At 44.7% G+C, this 23,294-nt stretch overlaps 1 protein-coding gene across 7 annotated transcripts in view; it reads left to right on the top strand.

The window, feature by feature from the left end:
* Nucleotides 1-23,294, top strand: part of fbrsl1 (fibrosin-like 1) — a 321,521-nt gene that overhangs the window by 271,929 nt on the left and 26,298 nt on the right. For all 7 annotated transcript variants that reach the window (XM_042420893.1, XM_042420897.1, XM_042420892.1 and 4 more), the window contains one exon: nt 13,479-13,527. In XM_042420893.1, the coding sequence (XP_042276827.1) occupies nt 13,479-13,527 (49 nt within the window). The remainder of the gene's footprint in view (nt 1-13,478; nt 13,528-23,294) is intronic.

Consider the following 23,294-nt stretch of genomic DNA (forward strand, 5'->3'; position numbering starts at 1 on the left):
TCCTGGTCTCCTTTTTGTTTCTTTTTGATTATAGTTAATGCGTACCATTCCGCCCTCCACTTTTATTCGCCTTGTTTTTTATCCCTGCTGATCCGCAACATCTGGTTTTGAGTTTTAACTATCGGGGAGTGGTGAGAGTGTGGGGGGAAAAATGCTCGTACACATGCAGTTTAAGCTGGAGTATTTCTCTGTTGGCTTCTACCTGATTATTACTGAAAAAACACAAACATCCTGGGATATTTGGCTTTCTCTCAGGTTCAAAGCATTTTCCAGTGACAGCCCAAAGATAGTCATTGCAAAGTAATGACAACAACTTGTCAGTGTGCGATTAAGATTAGTATGCATTTGTGTTATATTAGTAAAAGTCAGATTTTCAAACAGTTTGTTTTTATGGCTAGAGGAAAGTAGAAATATGGAGCTGTGTAGTAAAGTGTGAGTCTTTAAGGGTTGAGCCCTGTTGCCTCTCTCCTCTCTCCTTCCTCTCTCTGGCCTATCAAGTGTCAGTGACAGTGACATGCCCAGGGCTGTCAGCAGGCCATGTCCTGGCTCCGTGCTCCGTCAGAGGGTGAATGGAGAGAGCCCAGGGAACTTGTTAAATTTCTGCTAAGCTAGGCTATGCTGACTTTGACAAGAGACATTTCCTTCCAATCTCCTCAGGTCCTATGCCGCCATCATCAACCACAACTCAGTGACTGAACAGGGCAACGGAGACGATGCAACGATAATAATGTGAAAAATGTCTATCTGCAGTAATGCCAGGTGAAGGCAAACGGACAGGCAGGCAGCCAGCCTATGCAATGTATTCTGGGAGGCTGGGCCAAGCCCCAGCGGGGCTGTCATTTATTTATCTATCTACAGTGTCTTGAGAGGTGAGGAGAGGAGAGATGGCAGAGGCTTCGCTCTACCGGAGGGGGCTGGCCGGCTCTTGAGGGATAGGAAATATAATTGGGCTGCTCTCACTCTTGGCTATGGCACCAATCAGACATGTCTCCCTCCCTCTCTCACCCACCCACGTTGCTTGCAGACATAGTTGAGGAGATGAGGCAGTGCTGGCCTTTCAGGCCCTGAGCAGGGACGAGCCCAAACAAGACTTGTCACTTGTGCTTACAGTGGCATTTATTTGATCGGAGGAGGTTTTTCTTCTTTCCCTACCCCCAGCTCCTTCCTCTGTATTCTGCCGCGGCCTCTCTTTTTGGCCTGAGCTGTAATGCTGGAAACCTGAATGCTGCTTGGCTGAGGCTACCCATGACTACTGCTGTGCAAGGCAAATGACTTTGCTGTGAGGGACAGGCCACCTGTTAGTGACAGGGTGGGGGCTCAGCTGACAGAACAAGTGTAACTGTCAGAGAAGCAGGTTAAACTGTCTCCCAGCAGGAGGGAGGGGGGACAGGAGAACTGTTTCCACTGGCCCATCACAACCACATTGGCTCACACATGCTCCCTGCATTCTTCTACTGTGACCCAGTACTTTAGACGCATTGCTATGCTAGCATGAAACCACTGAGAGTAGAATTTGTCAGGATAGTCAGCAAAAGAACTGGAAGGCTCCTGCCTGTATTTTTGTGGTCGTGCAAGCATGCATGAATGTGCATGTGTGTATGTGTTTCTGTGATGGGAAGCAGAGGGTGTCATGGTAGTCAACAGTGTAGGTAGAGCACTGAAGCCTGTGAGCACATCTGTTTCAGCTACTATAATTGCATATGGAGGTATTGATCTGTGGTGGGTGCAAAAGAATTGTACCAGAAGTTCTTGCCTCCCCACGCTGGCATCTCGCCAGGGTCCTGTCAATCATGGATGTGGATGATGGCCTGTTCGGGGATCTGAGTATTCAAAGAGCCATTACAAGTGCAGCAAAGCGCACTAGGTTTCCAATTACATGTTGGTGGGTGGCATGGGGTGGGATGCCACACAGGTTCACAAGGGCAGCTGGGCACCCCCTGCTGCGATGCACCTGAGCATGTTTTAAAAACATTAATAACAGAAACAGTAAATAGGGCTGGTAAAAAAAAAACACTTGTCTAGATCCAATATACCGCATGTTCCTCTAGCAATGGCTGTGGATCCTTCACTGAGTGACCAGTGTGTTGTGGAATAACAAGAATGGCATGAATAAGGCATGAGCTAAGCCCCCACACCCTTCATCATCCTACTGTGCACAGCTTCACAGCTTTTAACACCCTAAACCCTCTTCTTTCAACTAAAGCCTTAATTGTACTGACAGAAACGTGTAAGGGAAAGATGCTCTGAAGGATTCTCCGGTGGATCCCACATAATGGGTCTTCTGGGTTCTGCTGGCTATAATGTTCACCTTTTTCAGTTGAGACTCAGTTTACATTGACCTCTACCTCCAACCGCATCTTTACCACTGACAGACATGAAATGCAAACACACTTTTTTTGCATCTCTTCTGAATGAATAGCATGCAGTATAAAGGCCCTGGAGCCTAAACCAACTAATCCAAGGAATCTCTCAAATGTGAGAAAAGGCTGCTTGAGCACACAAGCTGCTGCCTTGACTTCATCTGTTTGCATATCTCTTATTCAAATATAGACAGGAGCCACCTGAGCCAGGCTGAGTGTTTCTGAACGTGCAGATGTTGAAATGAAGTTCAAGGAAATAGAGGTTGCCATAGAATTACCTCACAAAAACAAGTACAAGTTTTTAAATGACACAGCTAATTAAACCAGTTATCAGCATGGCTTAGGCACTCACTGGCTACAGCAAGCGTCCTTTCGAAAATGCAGACAGCTCAACATTTAAGAGGTAGTTTAAGAGTGTAATTGTCAGGTTTGTTTTATTGACAGGAAACTAGTTTGTTAAGGCAATCCGGCACTGCGGTAATGAGCTGTTTAACCTTGCTTCTTCCCATACACTAAAAAATCAATTTCAGTGTATTATGTAAACGCACTCCAATGACCTCAGTGGAGCCAACATACTGGTAGTGAAAATGACTGGCCTCTGCATGTGATTTTGTGTCCTTTCTGCTCATTTAGTCCACTCATACACAGAGACTCCCAAGGAAAACAAAGCTTTTAACAAGTGCTAAGATATTCATTGTTGCCATCATGAACAAGCCCCAGAAAAGGGTATTAGTGCTCCAGGGAACATTCTTTGCCTGTTGTTTTTTCTTTCCACTTGAATAATTTAAGGAGTTGCATGTAAGACAAAGTTGCATTCACTTGCTTCATTATATTTTAATCCAGAGCAAATGATTCTCTGCATACACTTGGCATGGCCAACAACTTTTAATAGTCATCTCTGCAGTGATTGCTCGTAAATCTGCTCTAGCAATGCAAACACATCAAATATATCCTCCTCTCCCTGCCCTTCTCTTCTGTCCAGGGATTTGTGTTTAGATGGATGCCAGATCAAATTCCTCCACAGGTGCTATGTTATTAACAGAGATAACAGCCGGTAGGTTTACACCGAGTTCACCAGCGCTCATAAAAGAAGCAAAGCTCACAGAATGGACAGTTACAACATATTTCCAGTATGCAATTACTAGAAATGTAGGCCACAGAGAGTGACCAATAGTGTTCTGAACTTACTCTAAGGTTAATAAAAGTGACCTCTAGTCAAGCATTGACAAACTGTCATTTCTCTGTACATGCATGTCTGTGCAGTTCATAACTATTTCCTATACAGTTGCAGTAAGCAATGATCATTGTAATTGAAAACCACCAATAACATGGCTGTTGTCAAGGTCAGGTCACAGTGTGGTGTGCTAGAGTGATGTTACACAGTAAGTGTTAAGTCTAAAGCCATAAGCTCTCTCACAAGGTCTCCGCAGTTGTCGCGTTGGCGTTAAACTAGCTTGAGCTGGATTCCCTAGAGGTACACAGTTAGCTCAGCACCCCCTCCATCACCTCTTCCCTTACAGAGCAAAGCTCCTGGCATGTCCCACTGATATGTCATCATGGTTATTTATACACTCCCACCCACCCCACATTAAGTCACACATCTGGACTGTCAGTGACAGAAGAGCTCAAGAGCTATGCCATGTCACGAAAGAGATGTAAGGGGGGGTTCATAGCTCAGTTTAGGCTCACACTCTCCCATAATAAAATGTCATGACATGCCTGAGTCAAAACCATGGCATGTATTCCTGTGGAGGAATAAAGATGTCAATAAAAAGACAACATCAAAGTCTGAAGGATGCATTGCTGTGACAAAGTAGTGGGCATACCATGGGCTGCTGGGGTCTGCGTTCTATATTAAATTTCCTCTGTAACCTCAGAACACAACATACTCCATTAATAGCACCAAGCTCCTCAACAGCAGTTTCTATGCAGCAAGTAGCAAATACCAGACACAAACCATGTCCTTTTTTCTTCCTAGCAGTCTCACCTCTCTGTGTTTTTAATCAAATGAAATTCTGGTAAATTCATTGTAAAAAAAATGCCTTATAATGGAAACAGTGACCCCCTACAACCACCACCCTACCTTTATAAGGGAAACTGAGAAGTGAAGGTATTTCTTAAGGTGACTGCTTGGGCACTGGGTGTCCTGTCCAACCCTGCAGTGAGGCCTCAGGGAGAAGCTTGGGTTACAGCTGCCAGAAACCTGAAGCCTGATGTCTGCATCAAAAGTAAATTCCACTTAACGTGCCACACTCCTTTCCAACATGACCTGATGGCTTTGGAGGTCTGAGACTACTTTATATAGTGCATACCATGTTTGTTTGTGCTAGCAGGGTGGATAGTGTGCCTTTAAGTGCAAGGGAATGGTGGTGTCAGACTGATGGGACATCTAGCAACGGGTGCCAGTCTACCCTGCCCCATTTCCAGTTTTCCACTCCTCCACACAACTCCCCCTTCATTCCTCCACAGGACAAGTGGCTGTATTGATCCTGAGTGCCTGGCCAACTTTCATGCTCGCGGTTGACATATGAGCAGGATGCCGAGATGAATTCCTAAATTCCCTTTGATTCATTTCAGCTGCTGTTGTAGTTTAGGAGAGATGCTGTTACTAGACCAGCATCAACAACTTCACACCCTCAATCGCACTGATAAACTGTGAGCTCAGCAGAGAGCCAAGTCGAAAGGTCAGGGGTCACAGGCATCTAGTGTGTGCATGGTGTAGGGTTTAGGAGGCTATAGGATGCAGAATGACTGGTTATTGAAGCTGGTGTGAGGAACCTTGGTTCCTCCATAGTTTTCCTAGCCCAGAGTCAGCCTTAAACTCCCACTGGCATTAGCACAATATTTATTTGTGTTAGAGAGGAGGTGATTCATATTACACAAAATCACTGGCATAGTACGGGTGAGATCTGCTTCTTGCTGCACATTTTTTCCTCTCATTAAAGGTGTCCGTGCCCAGAGGAGCAAACCAATGCCTACCACACATTTCCATGTTATGCCAGCTCTGCCTTTTTCTTCTCTTTGTGTGCTGTCTTTCACTGCAGAAGAAATTCATCTGTGTGTGGGTTGAGGCAAGGGAAAGGGTCACATCTTTTTTATCGCTGCATTATTTAAGATCCAGCCGAGTTTGTTTTTTCCCCTCTTAGCAAATTCATCCAAGTCAAAAGCACAGTACAATCTTAAGAGAGAGGAAGAAAGGAAGAATGTAACTTGTGTAGCCTGAGGTGGGCTATGACTCACCAAGACATTGTTCAGATGGAGTGAGAAAAAAAACAAGTTCAATAGAAGTTTCTATTGAGCGGTGCTTAAAGCCACCTTTCTCTTAACAAGCTGCAGTGAGAGGTGGTTTGCCTACCAAGCTTGCCTGCAGCTCTCCGCAGGGCGATTATGTCACAGCGGGCCAGTCAGAATGATGTGTATCTCTCTGTTAGAAGGCAGCTCTACTGCAGCAAAGGCTCTGACTAGGAATATTATTATTATCTCCTCCAGGATCCTCTCCACAGCAACAACGGTGCCGCATTGTGAGAGCTCTGGAGAACGCTTTTTTTGAAATAATCCGCCTGTCTGTTATCCTGCCTCTCAGACAATAACATCCAGAAAAGCTTTTATACTTTCCACCACCCACACTGACAATGGGGTAAAGGCTTTACAACAAGTGGATGATGTGGATACGGGGACAGTGAGTTTCCGTGACCCGTCCTATCATACCTCCTCACAGCGGCCCCAAGGGAGCTGGGATTTGGTTGTGGCTGTTGACCAGCCAATCGGGGAGCAGTGAGCCGTGTCTTAAAGGGCTATCTGCCATCTCGGCTGCCGAGAAGCCTGGAGAGCCAGGAGAAGCCACCAGTGCTCTGATCTCTATCAGGGCCAGGGAGTAATGACGAACAGCCCCCTGATTCCACCGGGAGATTACCTGCGGCTCTTATCACTGCTGGCACACATTTTGACATTAAAAAGGAAAAGAGGCTACGCCCTTTCCACAGTTGGCTGTGCTGTGCCGAGCAGACCTACTGCTATCTTCTGCTTATGTTTTTCTGTGTCTCCCGTTGCCTTCATTTCTTTTTTTCTCTCTCTCTTTCCCTATTTTCATGGTCTCAAGCAGGACTTAATCAAAGTGCAATGTCCACACTGACCCTTATCTCACCCTAAAGAGATACTACTAACTCCCTCTCGCAGTGCCCCCCTCTGCCTATTCCCCTAAGCCTGAAAAAGGAGGAGAGCCACGCATGCTTTTAAGCCACTGAGCTCAGATCTGGTGTTGCATTAATTGAGTTAAATGGATTGCGATGGTCGAGATGATTTGTCTGTCGGCTTTTATTGCTGCAATTTAGACTGTGCCTCATTGCATTATGCCACTTAATGAGAGCCCTTCGCAGCCGTTTTGTCTCTGCTGGTATTAACATGCACAGGTTCACTTCACAAGAGAAAGTGGGAATGCGCTCGCCCTAATTTCCTGCAAATTTTAGTTGATAATCAACTGAAAGCACTTCTTCTGTCTCTGTCATTGACATTTTATAAAAGGGATTTCTTTCTTCTTTTTTTTAATTCAATACCTGTTTCTCATATACTCTTTGTTACTCTGTAATCTGTGTGGTTGAGATTGTGATTTGTAACATCCTCCATCCTTATAACCCCCCCCCCCCCCCCCCCCCTACCAGCACACCTCCATCCTTCATCCAGGGCCCTTGCAGGGAGTTTGAGCAGGTCTGGATCCTCTCTGGTGAAATATGCCTTGTCCTTTTTCCTTCATTTCTCCTTATCTGGTTAGTGCTGGCTGTGGGCCTGCTGCGGCACTGATTTGTGACCCTCTCTGTCTGCAGCGGCGAGAGGCTTTAGTGCAGTGCGTGCCTCTGCCCTTCTCCCTACTGATGAAACAGGCCCCTGCATTCCCCTGATAGACTGCTAATTTGTATACTAAACTGACAGGCAGCCGTGATAAGGGCTAGCAACTGCTGCACAGCCGCGGGAGGGAGGGAGGGAGGGAGGGAGGCATGGGAGCAGGGGTGGTGTGGGGTGTGGTAAGTTAGACGAAGGGTAATATTTTACACAAAGCTCAAGCCCCCCTGCTCCTCTCTCGGCATTCATTTTCCTGTGTCTGTTGCTAGGGGAGAAGGAGCAGGAGTTGTCAGCCCTGGCCCACTGTTGTACACACACACATGCGTAATAGGTGGCTATGAAAATGGCACTCGGGGCTAAGTATAAAGAGGTTTGTGTGTGCAAGGGGAGACCACTCCATTCTACACGGCCACTATGGAATTCATTATCATCTTAATGATGCTTCGGTTGAGACGAGTATCTGCTGGTTGACAGTTGCGTGGGAGGTTTCTTCTCTCTTTTCCGTTCATGCTGTATATCCCATCATGCTCACTGGGGGTTTGCAGTCTTGCTGGCCCACACCTGTTCTGACAAGCAGGCGGCAGCGGCGGTAGTGGTGGGTGGGAATTGGAAGTATGGTAGATGGTAGCTGTTCCCTGCTCTGGGAATGCATAGCACTGTTGTGGCTTATAATAAACGACCGCTCGGGAGGTCATTAAGTTTCTGGAACGGTGGCGAGGACAAATGCAGGAGAGATAAGTAATTTGGTGTCTCCCATTGCAGCCTGGGAGCTGTAGGCTTACTGTGCATGTCTAATGTGGCATTTATTGCTAAAGTAGCATTAGTGGATGTCTGGGGTTAAAGGGTGACAGTAGTTGAGGGCCCTGAGTGGGTGCTGATAGAAGTGTTTATTAAAGCTCTGAGCTACTCCCACATGAACAGAGAAAATCAGGTCCTTGCGTGTTTGGCTGAAATGTCTTTTTACCATATCAGTACTGATAAGCTTCTTTTTGTCAGTGTTCAAGATCGGTGTGTGATGTAAAAGCTGTCTTTTTATACATGGAAAACAATCAAATAAAACAAACATACTCCAATCAGAATATCACGTTAGAATCCTACAAATACAAATACACGGTAAAGTAGTACTGCTAAATTTTACAGTAAAAGTGTACTGAAATAAACAGCATCATCCTTATCACAGTAAAGATAAATGAGAGTAAATGTCCAAAACCTGATTTTTGCTTTAAAAATATATCAGAACAGCGATACAACCCTAAAAGAGATGGAACACAGGACTTTAGGTGACAGTAAATGGAAAATCGGAAGAGAGGGCAGTGAAGGAGGAAGCTGACAGTGATGAAACACCAAGCAGGGAAGCAAATTAACACTGTGTGTGTGTGTGTGTGTGTGTGTGTGTGTGTGTGTGTGTGTGTGTGTGTGTGTGTGAGTGAGTGAGTGTGTAAAGGTGGGAGGTTTGGTGAATGTGGATCCATGGACAGACAGGTCCGGCCAGGGTAATTGAGAGCCTTATCGTCCATGGCAGTATATATGCCCCCTTGCCTGCTTCTCTTCTTCTCTTTTTTCTCTCTTTCTTCTCTTTCTTTCATTCTACCTGATATGTCTTTTAGTGCCATGTCATGTCACATCAATACAGCGCTGAGTAACTGTGTACTCCTCTACAGGACCATCAAGAGTCTTTGCCTACACCAAGACATTTGACCCGCTCATTTAGCTGTCAGGGAAGCATGCACAGCAGTGTGCTGTTTGTTTCCTATGCTCTATTACCCATCATTACACAACAGAACAACATGCTTCTAGCCATAGCTGCAATGATGCATGTTAAGTTGATTTTCATCTGTATGTATAGTTTTGTACAGCTGATAAGCATTTATACTGCCTGTTAAATTGGTATTGATTGAGCTTCCAATCATTTTACAAGAGTGTCCTTTTCAAGTGAGAGAAATGTCATTTTGAAAACTTGTTGGCTCATATCTGGTTTATGGTATATTACTGTGAAGATTAGCCTTACCAGTTGTCCTACAACAGTCTGTCAAGAACATAGAATGTGCCAAATGACTCAGAACTAAATTGTAATTATAGTCTTTGCAGGCAGGAGCCCACAACAAAGCCTACTAACGGGTTTCTTTGTTTTCACGCCACAGCTGTTGTGATAGCACTGCCAGTCTGTGTAAAAATTATATCTCTACCAGGGAGGGGAAGGGCTTTACCTTCCTTGCTGGGATTGGTATGGGGTGGACTGTATTAGGAATTTGGTTTTATTTAGTCTGGGTTTATATAACCCCTGGCTGCAAGATTTCTTCCTGTTTGGAGATAATTTGCTCAGCTCCAAGGAATGCAGGGCATGCAATAGGAACCCTCACATCAAAGGTAGATGGACGGCCTGGGGATCGTTTGATATAAAGCAGGGGGTTTTGTAGGTGGGGGTTGCGGGGAGAGAAATTGGTCTCTCAGCAGTCTTTACTAAATGAGGTTAATTGAATCTGGGTAATTGCTGACCTTCCTGTCTCGGTGAAATCACAGCCTTAACTGATCAATGCCTTTCATAAATTTATGCCTGAAGGTCATTCAGTTGATTACACCGCCCTCCCTTGCTGCCTGCGTCGTCTTACTCAGTCGGCCCATTGTGCAAAAATTAAGCGTGGGAGCATTTTAACACTTAAAAAATGCAATTAGGCTTGTCTCAGATTTTCTAAATTAATTAGCTTGCAGTGTTGTTAAGTAAAAGCGATGTGGACATGGAAAATTTGCAAAGATTTTTTTTTTTCCCCTCGCCTCTTTGCTGTGACAGCAAATGCATTCTGCCTCGCTGTAAATGTCTCACTTATTGCTGGCGAGGGGTTTTGCCTCTCTGCTCTCCCTCTGTGTCTCTGTTATTATCTGGAGATTTATGCAGCCAATAAGTCACTGGTGTTCAGGGAAGTTGGGGGACTTTTTAAAACAAACAGCAGTGTAATTTGTAATTTGGCATTCCCTAAATCTGGGAATTATGGTTCTGCTTGTGGCTCTTTAGGGAGTTAGCACTCTGATGGTGGGTTTACTGGCCCAGCTCCCTCCTTGGCCTCCCTCTCTTTCTTTCTCCCCTCTTTCCTTTTGCGCCTGCTGAGGAAACGGGAGGATTTCACAGCTGCTGAGAGCTGGGCCCCGGCTGGGCCCTATGACCTCCTTCTTGCTTTTTTCCCCCTCCCTCAGTCTCACTCCTTTTTTCTCCCTCTCTCCAGCAGTCTCTTTCCTCAGGGAGCTCTTGTGTGGCTCAGAGGAAGCTGAATCATAAAGCATGGCTAATGAATAGAATAGGGAAGGAAAGCTGAGGCCTGCTGACGGCCCTCCAGAGAGGAGGCCAGGCCCCTGAAGCCCCAGGCTCAAATAGCAGACGGCCCCCACAAAGGTCAGGCTTCCTGCGGCCCGCTCCAAGGGCTTTTGGCTCCCAGGCAATGTGGCTTGAATTTCCCCCATTATTTTTTTTAAATGGTTAAATTTCCCTGTTTCCTTTGGAAAACCTGGCCTTTGCTCCTCTTTTTTTGTCTGTCTCATTCTCTCTATATATATTTCCCCTCTGTCTGGTCTTTCCCTGTCTGTTTTTAATGGCAGCCAGGGTTGCCTCAACAAAGAGAGTGTGAAGAATTTGTTATACATGACCTCTGTACACCACAACCGCAGGCAGCTCCAACTGCCAGCAGCACAGCCCCGTGAAAAAATGTCAACTTGACCAGCAAAACCCAGAAAGTTCTACAAAAACAACAGCAAGCCAAATCAAGGCTCTGCTTTGACATGCCTTTTTAAGAAGTGCTTTTGTAAGCCGGCCTTGTAATTGTGGATTATACGACTGACTCATGCAGACTTGGCAGGTGCAAAACACAGCATTTAAACCTAAATAGTGGTTGTTGATGTTGCTTGGAATACGTCTGGAATATAAAACAGCTAACGGCACACTCAAAATGGTCGGAATAGGGATAAGCAGATCTAGGTCGTCTTGGCACATAGTAAACACAGCTTTTTCGGTTCTCTTTCACAGGAACATGTTATGTCTGCCTTGCTCTCCGTATAACCACTCTGGTCATAACAATTGTTTTAACTGTTATAATGAGTTATGGCATGACCTACCCTGTCTTTTTTTGCTTTTGTGACCCTGTGCCACACTAAGCGAGTCCCTGAGCCAGCTCCCGTGTCCATTTGACAAGCTTCATTTCATTCTGAGCCCATATTTTTCTTCCAGGGCCTCCGGGGCTGTGATTCAAGGCTGAGGTTGTGCTGCTACAGTGCTGAGGCTTGGTACTGGAGCGTTTAATGTCGTCCAAAGCTAACAAAGAGCTTGTGTTGTAGCTTGGCGCCCTGGTTCTGGGAGACTGAAAGAGGGCAATGCTCAACACTATGTCTTTCCTCTATAGTCTTTCGCCTGCTCTAGTGTAAGAGGAAACAGGAAACATCTCTGTGTCGAGTGTCTGCTCTTCTTTGAACGTTCCTTTTATTGAGACAAAACTGAATAGATGTCATATCCTTCCTACATGTGCATTAAGTAAGTGAACTACCTTAAATACACTGGTTGGCTAGTCTTTCTCTAAATACTGTAGTTTAATAATATCATAACTAACGTGGTCACAGCTGTTCTAGCAGAAGCTAAAAGTCACGACTGAAAATTACACTGTTAGCAAATCTAATCTAGCATAATGTTTGCATGATTCAAATATTAATTTTATAAAAGCAAGTGGCTTTTTAATATTATCTGTCTCCATTATTGACTATCCTTGGATTGTAGTAGAGGTATAATTTGACTTAGGCTAATATCTCTCCATAATTATCAACAGAACTGATATTTTTAGTAGACGTTTAGCAGCTGTTTATATCCGCTTTGTTGTCTTCGGTTAAGGTTTCCTACCTGCATTTTATATGGCTGCCGTGTGAAGAGAGCAAATTGTTGCTTTCTTCACACAGCTTAATGCTGCGTGCTGTTGTGGTTAGCGCTGAGACGAGACATCAAGCACAGACAGACAAACACGGTGGCGAACAGCAACACAGTGGCAGTGAAGGAGAAATTGGGAGGTCTTGGAAAGAAGAGGATGTCCTCAAAACACTTGTGAAGAACTAACAGGGATGCCAAGGACAGCCATCTGTGTTTACAAAATCATTTGCTTTCTCTTTCTGTCTCTGTCTCTCTTGCACTCACTCTGATTCACTGTTCATTCTTTACATATGCTCCCTTTGTGCCGCATAAAATACAAGCATGGCAGTTAAGGACACTCGGGCCCTTTGGGTGGAACATATGTTCAGCTCTTGCAGCTTTTTACAAGTCTGCAGAACCCAGATGAGAGGAGCTAAAGCAAAGGGAAATCGTGGCTTTTAAACAAAGCCCCTATATGGGCTGACATTACAAGCAGAGGAGGATTTTCATTGTTAATATTATCTTCAGAGCGCACAGACTTTTTGCTACGGTATTTTGCACAATGTCAGGACTTGTGTGGATTTACTGCTTTTCGGTCATAGTTTTTTAAAATTTCCTGTCTGGCCAGTAGAAATGTAAAAATGTATGGTGTGTTTTGATTTAGGTGGTGCTTGCCAGAATCTACATATCCATCTAAAGCAGAGAGGAAAATACCTTGCAGTGTTTAGTCTACAAGTCTCCACTATCACTTCATAGTCAGATGCCTTTCTCCCTCAAGTATTTGACTCGCTCTCCGTTTGACTGTAGTCCACCAGTTCACTGTCAGTTAAGTCAGTAGCAACAGTAACAATTGTTTTTGACCCAGTAACCATTCATTTTATTGACAGTTTACTTCCAGTCTGGGCTGATATTGTGTTGATATCAAATTTGTGAAATAAGTATATTGCTTTTAGAGTAGAGTATTCATGATATATATTCAAATATATTGCAGAACGAAATGTAATTTTTGAGCGGCTGCATGTATGCAGCAGCCTTTGTGCCCCGATGCTGCATAGCCACCTTTCTGACTTCCTCTGTCTTTGACATCATTTCTTTTGAGGGTTTTCAGGTGGCCCAACAGTGCCACCTAATGTTACCTCAACAGGAAAAAGCCAGTCAGGGACCATCAGGTACAGAGGGAGCTCTCTTCGTTGGCTGATGGGAGTCTGTCGATTGACTGTATAATGTTGTGTGTAGCAGCTAGGCTTTCCCTCCAAGCACTTGAGACCACATCCTTTTTAGATATGTTTTGATGAATATCTCAATTATGTGATTCAGTCTTTTTAAAATAGGATTGACTGATGTTTCCCACTGATTCTGCTCATCAGACAAAACCACTAAAGCTCTGCCTGTTCTTCTTTTTCCAGGTGTCTGATGTAGGATCGGAGAAGCTCTTTTCCCCCACCACACCCAAAGGTAAGAGCCCGCTGTTTTTTCCATTCCCCCTCCAGTCTTTACTCCTCTGCCTGATTCATACACATAACAACAACTGGATTTTACGAATGAGACCAAATCTCCCCGCTCTAATCCTGCAGCTCCCATTCAGATTCAAATGTCAGCAGACATAAACAAGGTCTGGTGACTACATATGCATACATTTTTGCCGGGGTGCGGAGTGGCGTTTCTTGGACGACCCCGCTAAAGGCTTAGCCCTCCTACATATTGGTTCATTAGAGGGGATTAAGAGCCTCCCTGCCACATGCTCCCACAAATGGGAACTTCCCCTCAGGCAATACAAGCTCTCTGACAGCAGGCCTGGGCCATAATGGATGCCAAAGGAAAAGAGAGAGAAAGAGCTTTGTCAGCCCCCCAGACAACACCAACTCTGTGTGTGTGCGTTCACATACACACATATGTAGATCACAAGGCCTGTGCGTTTCTATGTTTCTATGTTATGTTTCTATGATGGTTTTACGTGATTTTGTGGATTTATTTGTCCATGTTTATACAACCACATGTATGTGTTGGTGTATTTGGCATTTTACAGATACTATGTAGGCATACAATGTCAGCTGCACCTCTATATTCACTAAATTCAACGATGCCTGCCAGGTCAGAGCAAGGAGAAAGGTGTCAAGCTGTGGATGAAGGAAGGAGAGGTGCAATCAGCCTCCTAGTGACACATAGCAGCATGCAGACCACGTCCCCCCAGGGCAGAAACCAGGAAGCAGGGCCATTAACACCAGCAGAGAGAGAAGGAGGTGGAAGTGCTGAACAGTGTAAAATATGGCCATTTTAGGAGGGTTTGTGTTGTAGGTCTGCAGGACAGACTGAACAAATAGATCAGCTTGCCTTTAGCTGGACTGTTAAAAATGTCACCATAATGAACACCATTGTGTTATGTAATCAGGTATATTACATAGACATATTTTACTCTGCTTATCATTTTATTTGTCCAGTACTTGCTGTATATATAGATTATGCATAAGTATAACAGGGAAAGGGGTCTTGCGGCCCATGTAATGAGGGCTTTGTACTGGGTTTGTTTTATTTTTGTAACTTCTTAATCGTTTTGTACCACCGCTCCTCTGAATTCAAGGAATGATGTCAAGATTTGTAGCATCATTATAAATCTACAGTTCCACCTGTCTCCCAAATAACTGATCTCTGTTTATACTATCGGTTGCTTGCCTTTTGATCATGACAAATTGGAGGTTTTGCTGACCTCTGTTTTATTCACCTCCCCATCAGAACATGTGCTGTGAAAGCTAGATTCCCTCTCAACAACATAAGAAGGTGTTGCTTGGTTTAGCACAGTAGCTTTGACTGCTGAGTGGAAAAGTGTGGCTGACATGGAGGAGAGAAACCAGGCCTGCTGGCTGTGTGATGTAGATGACCTGTGACCAGTGTCAGCCTCGTGAAACTAGCATTCACAATGACAATGACTTCCAGACTTGTGTGATTTAGAAAACAACTAGACTGCGTCCGAGTCCATCTATTCTCCACCAGGCTGCTGGACTACTACTGTTGTCAGCTGTCAGGGTGTTGACTTATTTTCCCTGCATGCCTGTACAGAACATGGCTGCACATAAACATGCTCTGCTGTGGAGAACTGCTTGTACAGGTACATACACAGCTGTTGTCTTTTATAAAACATTTAAACAACCCTTCCATGTCAGCTGGCAAAGGAAGGCCTCGTGAGTTTTGCTAATGTGCACACAGGGTTGGATTAAGACCCTGGAATTACATCCAGACAATCCAATCAGAGTCTCTCATGATTGTCACACAGATCAACCAGATCCTGTTTGGGTAATGTAGAAGAAGAGCACCAGATTAGAATAAGGGGTTAGAAAGGGTGAGCCGGCAGAGAAATCAGTAGTTTGATGAAGTGATTTGGTGACGATGAGGAAGAAGTTATCATGCTACAATTGCAGAGCTGCCACCAGCCGTCTCTCATCTCCCATTCCAATGTTGTTGTTTTGAGCTGTAATGGATTCTGGGACAGTGTTTGTTTTTGGCCTAGAATGGTTTTTCTGTGTGTGTATAATGTGTGTGTAATACAGAGCAGCCCACAGGCTGTTTTCCTCTGGTTTAGAATGCAGCGTATGTGTCCCATTACCGGTCTCGCTCATGGTCCTGTGGGACCAATGAAAAGCCCGCTTTCCTCTGATCACCAGGCCTGTCGAGCTGTTGGCTGGGAAACACTCAGACAGATACACACACACACAAACATTATGGCATACATAAATATATAATGCTGTGATGATGTTTGGCTTGTACAATTCTCTAGGTAATGAGTGTTGTTTCTTTTACTTTTACCCTTTCCTTGCTTTACAGCGTTGTGCTCCTCTCTGAACTTTATTTTAGTGAGCAGTTACGGGTACAACCAGTTGAGGTTAAGTCAAAATTGCACATAGACCCACAGTCTGTCACGTTAATGAAACGGTTCAGGGTTAATAGAGGAGAGGAAAGACCAACATTGTAATCAGCGGAGGCAGAACGCTGTAATTATGCACACAGAACACGGTTTTGGGCAAAACCCAGACACCCTTGCCTTCTTTCTCTCATGTTTACTTTTCGTCATTTCTGCATTGCTAGTCTGTTGACAACCTGTTATTGATGCAAGCTAACAGTACACATAATAGCACATGCTAATAGCATATGTTATAACACAGCACACACTGTGCGTTTCTCTTTGGATGTTTTTACCCAAGAGCTAGCACAAGTGCTGCTGAATGTCTGTCTGTGTTGGTGGTTATGAGGTAGGAAGGAACAGCAGAGGGCAAGCATTATCTAACCGTTATTGGTTTTTGTTTATTTCCTGTCTTAAACCTCCTGCAAATTATTGATTTCCTGGAGGATGGCATGTTTAAGTAAAAGCGCCCTGAAGACTTGTGCTCCACTAAGAGCTACTCTTATTGAATTTCAGGTCAGAGTTTACTCTTGTCACTTGCTTGAAGGCGAATGAGAAGCTAAATGTAGCTGCTGAGAATGTACGGGGCACCTCCACAGAGCACAGATAAACACTTCACTGGTAGGCCTTCTTATGACATTTCACAATGCTGCGCCTATGGAAGTGGTGAGGAGTTATCACCTAGCTGTTAGTGGCTAGAAATATCTGAGAAGAACACTTTGGAATCTGCAGTGACTATGTTGAATGTTGTATCTATGGGTTTTAAAGCAGTACGTATAGCCAATGTAACGTCTTTAGCTGCCCCTTGTACTCTCTTAGGGCATGCTGTCCTGGCTGGGTGCTACCTGCCGTGGTGTGAGGATAAACCCGTGTGGTGTTCGGTCCACCAGACAAACCTGGGGCATCTTGGGATAGCAGAAGAAAGATTGGTAGAAAACCCATTTCTGAAGTGGATTTGTGCCCTTGTAATCCTGATTAATTTTGACCCGTTGTGCTCATTTTAAACAGAGCATTACAGTAAGCGTGAACACAGCAAGCTCCGGGGCGAAACCAGGAGCTTAGCGGCTTTGGGAGGCTTAGCTGCAGATGGCATTTTAAGCCGGACTTAATAAATTGTTTCCATTAAACTTACCGGCCCACACATACTGGATTAGACCAGTGGAACAAAGGAAGGAGAGAGCGTGCAGACGAAGAAGAGGAGAAAAAACACACACACACACACACTCACACAACTGCCATCATGCACATCTGACTCTGTTGACATCTCTCTGAGGCCACATGAAAGGTGAAGATGGGGTTACTTTGCTGTTAAGGGAGATAGAAGCCTTTGGACATGAATGCAAAATCCATTCACTGTAGATCTCTTGCTTGTCAGCAATGTCGGACCAATTTGCTTAATTGACATAGAAGTAAACAAACAAAAAAGATGCATAAACCATTTAGCTTGGCAGTGGATTTAGGGCTTATCCTCTAACTGTTTATATATAAACACATTACCAATGCTGTAGCTTAAGGATTTAGGATCTGCCAGTACCCTTGCTTTTTTTCTATGGAGCCTTTTACTCATATATCCATCTTTGCTATTGTGGGAAATCAATTCCTTACGGTAGAACCCCGCCTCTCCCCTCTTCTGTCCCCAGCCCGCCTCCACCGTACCTCCTTCCCCCATCGGCTCATGGCTTGCTCCCTAAGCTCTCATTATGTGCTACACAGTCCAGGGTCCCCGTGTCGAATCGCTAATCAACCACCCTGTCTGCAGGCCTGCTCTCTCAATAGGTGCTGAGTGGCCTTTGTTCCGCCACTGCTGTTTGCTGCATGTCAATAAAAGAGCTATGGCCTCCTCCTCCTCCTCCTCCTCCTCCTCCTCCTCCTCCTCCACCTCCTCCGTTACCTGGGCCAGCCATAGCTACAGGCCTGCTCCTGCAGTGCAAGCTTACAGGAAAACGAAACACAGTCTCACCTGCTGGATTCTGAATGCCAGAGAAGGGAGGAAGGATGGTGATTGGAGAGAGAGCGGCAAGGTCAGGGGCAGGGGGGATTGAGGGCAGCTCAGGCATAGCGAAGTAGATGAGACAGCGTGTTTGTATTCGGCCGGGCAGCTCTCCTCTGGCCAGGTCAGTGTAATGTATCACTAACCTCAGTGGCCAGCCTCACTGTTTGCAGCCTCTCACCCATTAAATAATGAATGGAGGTTGACCCTCTGACCAACTAATCAGCTTTTCGCTGCCGTTGAATCAGGATAGAGTGGAGGTAGATGGAGAGTGTGACTTGCTGGCTGGCTAGCAGGCAGGCTAGATGACTGGAGGGCAGACATATTGTTGGAAAAACACAAGGGCTCCAGAGGCTACACACAGTCAGATTAGCAAGCACTGGAATTGAAAGAAGCCATCACCGCTGTGGAATCTAAGCCTGGTGAATTTCACCTCTAGTACCTACTGGGCTTTGTTTGACAAAGTCCAGGCAGCTTGCTAGAAATGCTTTCTTTATCAGGAAGACCAAGGTTCCTGTATTGACATAGCACTTATGGTCAAGCTCTGGTGTTTTGGTGTTTGGGCACTTGTATGTGATACTCACACTATCTGCAAAAGGGATCTGGAGGTCGGTAGTTTTGGATGTATAAAAGAAACCATCCCTTTTGCTTTTTACACCAGCTTGCTTGTTACTGAGCTTGAGCAGCAGCTCATGTGTTACCCTGATTTAATTTAAATATTGAAAAGGTACAAACTCCTAGCAGAGTACAGAAGGCAGATGAGTTAGCTAACACTCTCAGTTGGGGAAGAGAAAATACTTAGGAGGAATTGTCGGAAACCACAGAATATGTCTTGTTTCTTTATTAATCTTTTGGTTATTACTGTTCACAGACATAGGACAGCTTATGAGCTGGGTGATTTGTTTTTGGAGAAAGGGGCTGATATTAATGCTGCCTTTATTGATAGTGCTAATGCTGTTTGTGCAGCCACCCCTGTCGGAGAGATGAAAATAAATAGGGGGTGCTCAGCGGAGATAAGACACGTGTTTAATTATTAATTGAGCCATTTCTAACTTTACTACTGAGATTGCATTTTTTGATTTAAAGCAGGAAAGCCTGCTTCAGGGACAGAAAAAGCAATTACAGAATTCCCAGCTTGCACCGCTGCTGCCCATCGTTTCACCGTACACTGCGTAAGAGGAGTGAAAGGAGACAAAACACTCCCAAACACACACACTCACACACATCCTGTTACACTGCGGTATTCCATAAATTATTTTAACTCTTCTTCAATATTTATTGGATTTTAAATTACAATTGCATTGTCATGTACTATTTATGTTGAGTGGCAGGGAGTCAAAGGGGCCGAGCCACATTAGCCAAAATCCCTACAGCCTGGCACCTTGAAAAGCCAACTGGTTTTGTGTCTGTTCAGGAAGTGATGTCAAACTAGACCATCTCTTACAAGCTGCCTGTTTTCAAAGACAGCCCTGATCTTCCATGCACAGCAATTAGCTGGCTTGTAAAGTCATTCCTGATATGTCATGCTATTCCCGTGTGCACTCTGTGGCCTCTTTAGAGCAACTATTATGTCCATTAGAAAAGTGTCTGCTCTGTGCTCTGTGCCCAGTGTGCATGAAATATTAACTTAGCCCCTGTTCAGAGTATTGGGTCACTGCTGGTTGAGCTTCATTCTTGGCACAGGAGCTCTGTTAGATTGTTAATGTATTTCTCCCTCTTGTCTGTTAGCCATTACATGTCAGGATGCTTGACACCTGTCAGCCAGTCCTATCAGTCTCTGTCATCTGTGTCAGCAAGCCTGTGGGTGGTGATCAGCTATTGTGACAGAAAATGGGAGTCACATTGAAGGCTTTGTGATTAGACTCCATTGTGTAGCTCTGTGTTCATTGACTAAATATGGATCCAGCTTTAGCTGTGGAGAGGGAGCAATTACAAAATCACTAAAGGCCATGAGGGAGTTTTAGGATAAGTTATCAGGGGTATTACCAGCATTTTGGCTACTGCACTTTCACTATGCATCTTCTGTTTATAATGCCAGAGGTGTCTCATTTCTGAGCTGAGCTTCCCATCTTACTGTTAAGAACAGGTTGGTATAAACAGAGGGTTTCATAGTATATCAGATAAAGTCAAAAATATATATTTTAACACTTCAAAGCTGAGCATTACTCTGCAGCCTCAAAGCCATCTTTTATACACAATAGAGGGCAGTGCTCCCCTGAGACTTTTTCAGTGCTGTCACTTTAGTTCAGCTTAAATGATAAAATGCCAGCTTACTGCCATCCTGGCCTTTCAATGTACAAGATTCCCCTCACCTACAGCACTACACCCCAGCTGTGTGAACCTGTTGCACACCAAACCAGAAAAAATACATGTGAATTTTTGCTGTGGCTGTGACCCGGAGGTGACACTTACACCGCAGCTGACAGTTCTATTTGTGCAGCCATCAACTGCAGCTGCACAGCAGGGAAAATGTATTCTAAATGTTGAAACCGGAAAACATGATTACTGTCATCGTTGAGAAATTATTTGATGTGAGTTTTTTTTGGGTGAGCTCAGTGGGCAAAGTGTTGGCCATTCAATAAATGACTATTACAAGGAATGAAACCCCTTTGACAGCAAAGCTCCATGCTGAACCCAAGCCCTCTTAGCAGTAGTCTTACTGTTGTTCTAGTTCACTAACTGCTTCACTATAAACCTGTAGAGAGCTAAAGCTTCACCACTGAGTGAGGAAATCAGAGGTTCCCTGACAACAGGGAAGTGCCATTGGCTAAAATGGATGTAGGCTCTGTGTTTATTGTTTTTTTGTTTTTTTTAGAGGGGATAAAGGGAAGAATTTAGAAAGGATAACTCTAGAGAGCAGTAGCTCTCATCACATCTTCTGTCTAATCTTAATCCTCCTCCTCCTCCTCCTCCTCCAACAGAGACACAGCCAGCTGCAGTGTGGAAGGCATTTTCATTGTTTACTTGGGAGAATACATGACCAGCTTCTTATCACTACTGTCAGGCCTGAAATGTAAAGCCTGTTGCCTGTGATCACTTGCAGGTTTTCTTGTTTTTAATCCTTTATTCCCGGCTCCAGTGATTCTGCCAGAGAGAGTGGGTTTTTTCCCCCGCCCTTCATTTGTTTGAAGATCCCAGTCCCCTGCTATGTGCATTTTAAGCTCATCTGTGTTGAGCGGTACAGAGCCAATGTTGTTTGCAGATGAGGCTGTAACGCTCATTGACAAAGCCAGATGGTAGGCGATTGTGGCCAAACACGACGCTTGGATAATGTACAATTGCTGGCAAGGGGACAGTCGTCAGCCTAGATGGATATTACAAACATGCTTGTAATGGATTGGACATTTTGGGAAGCAGTTCACACAGGCTTATAAAGATGGGAAAACTATCACCAGGAACAGAACGGATGTAAAATGCTTTAGATTCCTTGACGGACAAGGACATCCACATATTAGAAGAACATACCAGGGAGGATTCTGGGGAGAAAGGAGATGAACCCAGGAAACAAGATCCCAAATCAAACAGAAATATCAGCCCGCCATATAAAGTATTTTCAAAGTACTTCCAGATGGGTGGTCTTCATCTACTGTTTGTACAGTATTTCTGAGCTCCATACCTTTCCAGTGGTAGCATATTAGCATCACTGTTCCTGTCAGTGGCTTATCAGAGCCACTCTGTCTAGGAGCAATGCCGCAGGCTTGGACTAGTACAGTATGTTTGACGGAGGGCTGGGTTTGGAGAGGTTTGCTATAGAGCCTAGCTATTAGCCTTGAACTCAACACATGGTGAAAGCAGTAACCCGACACGCACTGCTGAAAAAGAGCTTGTGTTTGGTCCTGTATTTCATTGGGCGTTAGCACCATTAATCGTCCGAGTGTTTGTTAACAGACAGGCGGTAATTCGCTCAGACACAGGGGCCTGCATTTTGGCTGTTTCAGGGGAGGGTAAAAAAAGAGAACATGCACAGTGTGGTCTCCTCCAATATTCAAGCGGTCATCTGTTTGGCTGTTGTTTTTGGCTACCGGTGAATTCCCTGCACTGGGCCCTGGCGGTGGGGCCCCTAATGGCCTCTGACTAACTGTAATACCCCATTCAGCAGAGCATGGGCTCCAACCTCCCTGGCTGTTGAGTTAGTGCTGCTGTGTTGAGGGTTGCGCTGCAGGACTGGGATTTCACTGCTGTTTGCTATAGGGAAGCAGAGAGAGAGAGACTGCTCCAGTGCATCATGACCCATGGAGAAGTGTGTAAGAGCACTAGCACATGTGTATATATATATATATGTGTATGTGTGTGTGTGCGTGTGTGTGTGTGTGCCTTTTGTTGGTTAAGTTTTAGTTTTACTGCAAAATCTATCAAAGCTTTTTATGTTTGTGTTTTTAAATATAATTCTAGGGGAAACTCTTTATCGACCAAAAAATGTGATATTAAAATATATGGGGTAGTATAACCAAATACGAGCTATCCGCAGGTTCAGTCCAGAAATATCAGCACTGATATAAACCTTAAAAAGACATCAAGACACATCTCTTAAAGTCCAACAGCGACAAATAACATCAAAATCATTGCACCCTGTGTTTTTGGAAATGATAAATGTACAGCTATTGCTATCACTAATGATACTGTTATTGACTCATCTGTTAAGTGCAGGGCAAGTGCTGAAGAGCCCTGGGTTCCTTATCAGCTGCGGCACACTGTATTAGTGTGCTGGGTTGGCGTAGCACTGACCTAATCCTGGTAGCAGGTGCCACTGTAGCCGAAGTAGTGTGGACATGTTTTTCAGGGAGGATGAGCCATCTGGGTCTCGATACTTTATGGTGCTTAAAACACACTCTCAAGTGTGACACTCCCAGCACTTACTTTTAGCGGCACACAATAATCTAAGAGCTGGCTGCTGAAGGGAGAGGAGAGGCTTTCAGGAGAATTTACAGGGTTTGATGTGGTGTGGAGCCTCCGCTTCGACACGGATTCATGAAACAGTCAGACACACTTGGCGGTTTGATTTTGATTCCTCTAACTCCTTCAGTGTTGTTTTGTCATCTGCAGTCTGAAATATGTCGAGCAGAAAGAAAAGTGTGTTTGTTTTGTGTTGTTTTTTTTTGCTTTTGTGCCAGCCTGCCTTGCTTGACACTTTTCTGGGGCCTTGTGTTGTTGTTTTTTTTTCCTCGTGTAGTCTGTTTCATCTCGCAAGCGATTTGGCTCGTTTCGGAGTCCAATTTTGCTCCTGTTTCACCGTGCACCCCTCCCCCCCTCTCCTCACAGACGTACTCACATTCACACATTTCCCCAAACTGACACGCCGCCTTCACACTCCAAACAAATCAATTCTTCACTTACCGCACT

Source organism: Thunnus maccoyii, chromosome 9, assembly GCF_910596095.1.
Source record: "Thunnus maccoyii chromosome 9, fThuMac1.1, whole genome shotgun sequence".
In the NCBI taxonomy this organism is placed as follows: Eukaryota; Metazoa; Chordata; class Actinopteri; order Scombriformes; family Scombridae; genus Thunnus; species Thunnus maccoyii.